The sequence below is a fragment of the Dryas octopetala genome, chromosome 2 (genome assembly GCF_963921425.1).
Source record: "Dryas octopetala chromosome 2, drDryOcto1.1, whole genome shotgun sequence".
NCBI classification, from domain to species: Eukaryota; Viridiplantae; Streptophyta; class Magnoliopsida; order Rosales; family Rosaceae; genus Dryas; species Dryas octopetala.
Window position 1 is genome coordinate 25,303,207 of NC_141367.1, and position 8,346 is coordinate 25,311,552.

General features: G+C 37.9%; 2 protein-coding genes across 3 annotated transcripts; both read left to right on the forward strand.

Annotated features, from left to right (window-relative positions):
• The first annotated feature begins 1,842 nt into the window (after window positions 1-1,842).
• LOC147294652 (zinc finger protein CONSTANS-LIKE 15-like) lies at window positions 1,843-5,181 on the forward strand. Of its 2 annotated transcripts, XR_015120564.1 has the most exons (5): window positions 1,843-3,220; window positions 3,721-3,921; window positions 4,384-4,643; window positions 4,729-4,904; window positions 5,031-5,181. XR_015120564.1 is itself a non-coding variant. In XM_086233377.1 (4 exons), exons 1-4 carry the CDS (start codon window positions 2,402-2,404, stop codon window positions 4,829-4,831), a joined length of 1,383 nt encoding a protein of 460 aa, XP_086089503.1. In that variant the 5' UTR covers window positions 1,843-2,401; the 3' UTR covers window positions 4,832-4,953. The 2 variants fall into 2 exon arrangements, 1 of the variants encoding a protein (XP_086089503.1); XM_086233377.1 differs by lacking the exon at window positions 5,031-5,181 and having other exon boundaries at window positions 4,729-4,953.
• Window positions 5,182-5,640: 459 nt separating this feature from the next.
• LOC147294653 (uncharacterized) lies at window positions 5,641-7,659 on the forward strand. The gene is made up of 8 exons (XM_086233378.1): window positions 5,641-5,784; window positions 5,876-6,008; window positions 6,151-6,222; window positions 6,335-6,478; window positions 6,567-6,638; window positions 6,803-6,883; window positions 7,007-7,059; window positions 7,290-7,659. Exons 1-8 carry the CDS (start codon window positions 5,706-5,708, stop codon window positions 7,334-7,336), a joined length of 681 nt encoding a protein of 226 aa, XP_086089504.1. The 5' UTR covers window positions 5,641-5,705; the 3' UTR covers window positions 7,337-7,659.
• Window positions 7,660-8,346: the final 687 nt, after the last annotated feature.

An 8,346-nucleotide genomic window follows, 5' to 3' on the forward strand; every position in this document is an offset into this window, starting at 1 on the left:
CTATATTGGATCGATTCAATTGGATTGATAGTTATCGGACTTAAATCTTTTTAAAAGATACATTTTTCTTTAGTAAGATATAGTTTTTGATCCTTAGATGATGTACTCCACTGTCCGAATGAGAAGGTCTCAAAATAAAATAGATGGTAGGAAAAGCCGAAAAGGTAAGATATAATGATAGATACAGTCCGTACTCTAGAATGAATTTGTGACCTCAATATTATCTTGTTAAAATTTAGATAAACAGAAAAAATATGTAACAATTAAGAGCCTAAGAAGAAATAGAAAATTCCTAGGACGGTGGTAGGCTAGGTGGCACTGCCAGGTGGCAAAGAAAGGAAAGTGGGGGTTTTGGCAATCCTAGGACGGTGGGGGTGAACGTCATGGATGACGAGCACCGTCACAAGAGTCAAGAAAGCCGCAAATCCATACCTGCATCAAACTCGGAATTCCCAAATGGTCTCGGTCACGTGCGAGTCATGCATAGACAAAAAATAGTTGAGCTCATCAATCATGCATCAAACCTTTCCTTCATTAGCCATGGCTGGCAGTAACACCCACATTTATAATTAATCTTTTGGAAAGCCTTAGTTGACTTGGACAGTTGGACCACACCACCCACTACCATTGTTAACCTCCATCATTAACATTAAGTAATGAGTGCAACTGTGCAAGTTGCTGTAAGAAAACTTTTAAACATATTTTTAATTTTTAAATTTTCAACCGACATAAGATTATATCTTATAGATTAAATGCCTAAATTTATGTGTATATAAATAAAAAATTTGTGGCAAAAAAAAAAACAAAAAAAACAAAAAACTTCTAATTTGATGAAGAAATAAAATGGATTAATCTTAAGAGAAAATGTATCATTTCTAATCTCCATAAAAAAGGTAGGATTAGTAGGGATAAGCTTTCCTACGTGGCTAATCCATCTTCTTCCTTCAAAGTATAATATATTCTCCATCTTTTTTATTGATTACAAATTAATCTAGTCATTTATCTAATCTTAATCCTATGCATCAAACAAGACTATAGTTCCAACTAATTTTCAAGTGTACATGCATCATATTTGTAGGTTCCATTTCAAGGTAATTCTTAATCTTTTTTGTCAATAATTTGTATGTAAATTAAAAGTTGTAGATAATATTTAAAAGAATATGACTGTTAAAAGAGATAGTTCATAGTCAATTAAGATGGTCCAAATAGTATTACTCTTCCTAAATTTATCAAACAAAGTGAGTGAGAGTCCAAGTCCAAAGACAAAAATATCTCAAAAGTTGAAGCAAACGTCGTGCAAATCTCATTGCATGTGTAATCTATGGTTTGGATTATGAAAAACCCTCACCCTCTTTTTCTTCTTCTTTTTAGGACTTTGGACAGATCCTACTATGTGCTGTCTTGTCCCCCTATGGTCCATAAAAATTGTAAAATTAATTCGAACAATGGGATTGGGATTGGGAATGAAGTGAGGGATTAGTGCTAATTAATAAGTGCAGCTTTTCTCTTGAACTTACTTAATCGGGTCCTTTGTGTATATCACGAGGGAATCACTCAGTACAGAAAAGTAAGTTAAACCAGATTTGTACGATGCAAGTGACATATTTGCCTTGCCAATAACAACTTCAAATTTGATCATACCTACCATTAGACAATTTAGACAAGACTATTATATAATGATTATAATCTATTAAAGGAAAGGAATTAGGTCAAATATTTAATAGTACCCAGCTCTAAGTTTAACGAAGCCAACTGCTAAAATTAGCTCTCGTTCTTACCCGAAAATATCACGTGTTTTCCCATCCCCAATCGTAAATCGTAATAATAGCAATTCTGCCTTTTTGTCGCTGACCAACCCAATTGTATGAAGACCCATCTATACCGTCCAGATCAATTAAATTCAACCAACTAGGTCCGGTAGACATGAATTCTTGCTGCATGCACTCTGCAAACGGTTCATTTCACAGCTGAGAGTTTGAGTGTGAGACTGAGAGAGAGAATGAGAATAATATCAAAGATTTGAGTAACGATTAAGAAATAGCCATTACCCTGATGAGCCAACTAAATTTTACCAAATGGGCTCCATCTTCAAAGATATTTTATTAATAATACATAGTAACCTCCCAAGATAGAAAGATAGATTGTCTTCCCAGTTGGCACTCAGATTTCAGTCCGGGCACTCGTCTTTTTTACCCAAAATAAAAGCACTCCCTTTCAGTCCCTGACTCCCTTGTCAGTTGTCCTTTAAACAAGTCTCTCATGACAACAAGTCTTCTCCTTTAAACAAAATAAAACAAAAGGTGTTTATTTTCAAATCTCTCTCCCAAAGTTGCAAGAAAAACAGAAGCGATTGATTCATATTTCATACATTCATATTGTAACAGCAGTCCATATCCGAAATATGGTGACCCCCAAATCCGGAACCGGAGAGGGCGTGCCCTGCGATTACTGCACGGAGCAGCCGGCCCTTCTCTACTGTCGTGCCGACTCCGCCAAGCTCTGCTTGTTCTGCGACCAGCACGTCCACTCCGCCAACTCCCTCTCCCGCAAGCACCTCCGCTCTCAGATCTGCGACAACTGCGCCAACGACGTCGTCTCCGTCCGCTGCTCCACCGACAACCTCGTCCTCTGCCAGGAGTGCGACTGGGACGCCCACGGCAGCTGCTCCGTCTCCGCCGCACACGATCGCACCCCTCTCGAGGGCTTCTCCGGATGCCCGTCTGCCCTCCAGCTCGCCTCCATGTGGGGCCTCCATCTCCAGGACAACTGGACCGGTGGTGGGCCACCCATGCCCCAAATAGACACCTCTTGGAATGGGTTCAACCTGCAGGACTTGATCGTGCCGACCCAGAACGGCGTCGTTTACCCCCCGAATACTGTGAAGAGAAGCAGTAGTGGTGGGGGCAACAGCCTCGGGAAGCAGAAGCAGGGGATACAGAAGCAGCTGGTGGAGTTGCTGAAGAGGGACTTGGATGGTGGCGGCGGTGCTGGACAGAAATTGGTGCCACGGACTAGGAATGCCGATGTGACTTTGGAAGGGCTTCATATGGGGAATGGTGGTGGTGTTGATGGGGTTGTAGCTTCTGCTGCCACTTCGCAGCCATTGTTGCAGCAACAAGCTCGCCTTACGTCTCTGCTTATGATGCCCGAAGAGAACCGTGCAGGCATTGTCGACGGAGACATGTTCTGGGATAGTAACCCCCATGCTCACAACACTCAGGTATTCTTTTCAATTTATGTACTTTTACTTATTTATCAATTCAACTTAAGCAACAATCATGTGCCTTGTGTCATTCTTTGTTTTATGGCAAATGGCAATGCAAACAATGTTAATTTTGATCCCACCTCTACATGTCTTCCTGCATTTTTAATCTATCAGCTACACATGTACACACTCTACAGACCACACAATGCTCCTTAAAATTCCTTCTTATGTCTACTACTAAATCTAAAGCTTCTTTTAATGGCATGCATGAGATATCAATTGTGAACTCGTATTCTCTCATGCTTCCCTCTTTGTTTTTGCTTACATTATCCAAGCCATCTTTTAGCTTTGAGGGGCTGAATTGTTTTCCAATAAGGGTTCGAATGAAAACATTTTCAAGGCGCTTTAGGCGATTTACCCATGCTTCCAGGTTTTTGATTTCTTGTAGAGGCTTTTAGTTGCATTAAGTTATGGATGGACCTGTGGTAATCAGCTAACTTATTGCTGGCTCGCAGATATGGGATTTTCATTTAGGACGGTTGAGGGGTCATGAAGAATCAGGTCCATTGGAAGTCACATATGGTTCAAGTGATGCAGGATTTATGATTAAGAATTTTAGTGAACTTATGAAAGAAACATCTTTGGCTGATACAAAAATGTTTGGAGATATTTACCAGATGAATTGCCCTATTGGACATGATGACATGACATTCAAGGTAAGTTCTCTGGCAGCATTTTCTGTATTCATTTATATATTCAATCATCTTTTTTTCAGTTCCCTGAGGCATTGTAGATACTGAAAAAGCATATTGTTCTCTTATGTGAGCTTTTGTCATATTCAAGTATTTAGTATGCTCAATCAGGCTTGACAGCTTTCTAGAATGTAGTGGTTGTGGTTGGAAGATGTTACACAATCAATATATGCCAATCCCTCTTTTATATGCAATTTAACTAGAAATCTAAAATTACTAGTCCTCTGGTTTCAGTAAGGGATGTAGCAAATGGTGGGTCAATGTTCAATTACTGAATCACATAGATATTCTATGTATAATGTGGAATGATATTTACAGGTCAAGATTGTAAACAATTAAAAGGCTTTTTGATTCTTAGACCATGGCTTGTTATTGGCATTCACATACTTGTAGTTGGTGTGATTTTTGTTTAAATTGAAAATGCAGAACAACTCAAATAACCCAGTAGGGAGTCAGGGGCCAGCAACATCTGAGAGCAACAACCTCCCTATGGGGCGGCCATCATCCGGATCAGCTTTTGGCGAAGACAATGGTTCTGGTGCCTCTAAAGAGGTGCATTTTATGGAACAATTTCTTATGAGAGGCGACAGTCTGAGAACGGCAGGAACAAAGGCTGACATGGAGCTGCTTGCTCAAAACCGAGGCAATGCTATGCTACGTTACAAAGAGAAGAAGAAAAACCGAAGGTATGTTACCTTTCTGTCTTCTTATTTTACCACTTCCCCACCAACCATCAATGGATAATAGATATTGTACCACTTTTGTGAATAGATATGATAAGCACGTAAGGTACGAATCAAGGAAGGCAAGAGCTGATACAAGGAAGCGAGTGAAGGGTCGATTTGTGAAGGCCAGTGAAGCTCCTGATGGTTAGATCCATGTTGAGGAGATGGGGTTCTCCTAGCTCCTTGTCTGTAAATATTTCTTACTTTCCTCGCAAGCCAAATGTATAATTCTGCACTTTTTTATTTCATCAAATCAAATATTATTTGTTTCTCCCTTTTGTCTCCCTGATCTCTATCTCTGTGTGGTGTGCGCGCGTGCATATAAACAACCCCCCTCTGCTCTCCCAGAAGAAGAAAACAAAAAAAGGTGGAAAATAATTTCTATATAGTATGATTTTCGATGGAGGGCTGAAGAGAAATAGCTTCTGCCGAGTCAACGCTTCAGATTGTCGCACAAAAAAAACGAAGTTATCCTTATAATATCTATCATTGTTCCAAAGGAGAAAGGATATGTATATTATTATAAATTAATAAGTCCTATTAATTTTGTTATTTTTTCAAATACTTGACCAGGAGCTGAGTTGAATAGAAAGAGCTGAAAATATAAGTTGACATACAAGGAAGATTAAGAACTTCACCATTGAAATGGCAAACACCCCATATCTTATAACAATTTGTCTGATTTTATAGGCTTGTTCTAGAAGGGGAGCGGCGACTAGCTAGCTCCAAGTCATAAGTCACAATTCACAATTCACAAACTCACAATGTACGTAAAATATTTCAGGATTGTTTAAGCTTCAGTCGTATTAGACTTTTATCTATCAAATTAGTCGGCTGAATTAATTGATCGTGGACTTTCCCTCACATCAACCATCTCTGAAGCATTCAAATGAAAAAAATTGGCTATGGATTTAATAGTCCAACAACACTCATGTTTTCTGTATAAAGTCTCAGTTGCTCGATCGATCAGCAAAAATATCGAATCAGAGTTGAGAGTTGTAGTTTGAAGTTATCGAGTTGTGCATGAAGATGGGTTGTCGAGTTTTGCTTTGTTTTGTATTTGTAGTTGCCATTGCAATATCGGTGGATTGCAACTCGGAAGGTCTGTATGGAAGGAAACTGGCAAGTTCATGTTGGCCGATTTCATAAATTTCATTGCTAATTATTAATTTTGATCTGTGAACACTGAACAGGGGATGTTCTTTATGCCTGGAAAACCAAGTTGGTGGACCCACACAATGTGCTAGAGAGCTGGGACCCAACGCTTGCCAATCCATGCACCTGGTTTCACGTTACTTGCAATTTCGAAAACAGCATTACAAGGCTGTAAGTGGTTTTAAGTTTTAACAACATTGCTGTACGTAATTTCAGTAATTAGCCTGCTTGACATTGCTGTACAAAATTGGACTAAATTACGTCCATCTCTGTCTTTGTACATTTCTGAATATTATTTATGAAATGAATGAAGGGACCTTGGCAATGCTGGACTATCAGGACCTCTTGTCCCTGAGCTCGGAAACTTGACTAACCTTCAATACTTGTAAGATCATCTTTTTTCTGATCTCTGATCAAGGTTGATATTTGATTTGATGAAAGTTACTAATAAAAATTAAAGAGATAATTAACTAGGTGGCACTGCATATATAATGCAGGGAGTTATTTGGCAATAAGATCAATGGATCTATTCCATGGGAAATCGGCAACTTGAAAAGACTGGTGAGCTTGGACCTCTACAAGAATCAACTCTCAGGCTCAATTCCAGAATCTATTGGACACTTGAATTCCTTGAGGTTTTTGTAAGTAATATCTGTTTCAAGCATGAATTAACCATATAATTAATAGTATGCATTGGAATATTTATTCATTGTTAACATATACTGGCAGGAGGGTGTTTAGAAATAGACTGATTGGATCCATTCCTTCGTCTCTTGGCAATCTGACAAATTTAGACACCCTGTAAGTTAATTCATCCATAATTAACCCTTCAAAATTTTAAGTGGAGCTGAACCAGCTGATAGAACCTGAAGCATTTCCATCACTTATATAAATATTATATAAAGTTTATTTGTTACTCACTACTCACTTACTCGTACTCGTCGTCCATATGCTTAAATTTGTAGGAAATTGAACAGTAACAAGCTCAGTGGAACCTTACCTGTAGAGGTCATTGAACTCGTTCGACTTGGAAATTTGAGGCTCATGTGCGTACTTCACTCAGACTCGGCCTAATTTTCATTTGCTGAGTTTCCCTTTTTAATGTGTAAAAAAAGTACGTGCATGATTCTTTGTTGATCTGATCATTCATATTATTTATCTGGATGCAGAAACGCCTCAAACAATCTGTTGGCAGGGACTGTACACCGCACCAATTCAACAGGTAATTAATTAAACAACCAAATTACTAATTCACTGTGATCCTAGATAGGATTGTAATTAAGTCATTCCATCACCATCATCATCCTTGCAGTAACCGTAGAGCTAGTGTACTCTCGAAGGCCTGCATAATATAACATTTTCTTGTTTATTTTGTTCAAATTCTATAGCTAATTCAGTTCCACAGCTAATTTATTCCTTTTTTCTTCTTTTTTTTGTGTGTGTGTATTAAAGGATTTGCAGTTACGAGAATAATACAAGATCCACATGCTCCCATGTAAACCAAGATGATGATGAATACCCACATGGCACAATAACCACAAGGCTGGGCGGAGCAATAATAATAATGGCACAATAACCACAAGGCCCATCTATATGGGTCATCATTTATCACATTTTTTTTTTTATCTTTTTAAGAATTAATTCACATTCACGTACTTAAATTCAGACATTTATTTAATTATTTATCAGGTTCTTCAGTTGAGTAAGTTGAGTTGATTGACTTTTCTCTGCTCCATCAATAATTAATTAGTCAAAAGTTTAACAGTTAAAACATTATTTGGTATGTTGGTATCAATCCAAGGCCGGCCTTTTCCTATATATATATATATATATGATATTGATACATAAATATAGCAATGCCGGCTTTTGTTGGATCTTGTGGTAAAATAACGATACGATCATATGATCGAGATGTACATAGACCCATAGCTGCTTGTTGATCGATGGAGATCAAGTTTTGCTTAGTTTTCTGGTTGCAGTTGGCATTGCAATATCGGTGGATTGCAACTCAGAAGGTAGGTACGTATGCAATTAAATTCATGCTAGCTGCAGCCTGCAGGTTTAATACTTTTGATTAATTGGTAATCAGTAATTAATGAATTGTGAACGTACCAATGTATATGTACAGGGGATGCTCTTTATGCCTGGAAAATTTTACTTTTAAACTTGGTTACTAATTCAATTGAATGCGAAGCAAGCTTATCTATATATGTATTTGTGAAATGAAGGGAGCTTGGGAATGCTGGACTATCGGGACCTCTTGTCCCTGACCTTGGAAATTTGACCAATCTTGTATACTTGTAAGGCATATATATATATATATATATTGATTGATGAACTGTACATGAATACTTGATTTATATATATATATATATATAGAATCCTTTTATTAAGCCGATGAGATATATCTAATGTTAGACATAATGTAAATATCATTTGTGAGATTTACTCCTAATTGTAATATCTGGTTTCTTAAGTCGTCCATGCTTAATTAAATTTTTTAGGAAAC

Excerpts from the sequence above, each read along its gene's own strand:
- LOC147294652 (XM_086233377.1), top strand. The coding sequence starts at position 2,402 with ATGGTGACCCCCAAATCCGGAACCGGAGAGGGCGTGCCCTGCGATTAC. Across the intron at positions 3,221-3,720 it reads CCCATGCTCACAACACTCAG|ATATGGGATTTTCATTTAGG; the intron begins GTATTCTTTTCA and ends GCTGGCTCGCAG. Across the intron at positions 4,644-4,728 it reads GAGAAGAAGAAAAACCGAAG|ATATGATAAGCACGTAAGGT; the intron begins GTATGTTACCTT and ends TTTTGTGAATAG.
- LOC147294653 (XM_086233378.1), top strand. The coding sequence starts at position 5,706 with ATGAAGATGGGTTGTCGAGTTTTGCTTTGTTTTGTATTTGTAGTTGCC. Across the intron at positions 6,479-6,566 it reads TTGAATTCCTTGAGGTTTTT|GAGGGTGTTTAGAAATAGAC; the intron begins GTAAGTAATATC and ends ATATACTGGCAG. Across the intron at positions 7,060-7,289 it reads ACACCGCACCAATTCAACAG|GATTTGCAGTTACGAGAATA; the intron begins GTAATTAATTAA and ends TGTGTATTAAAG.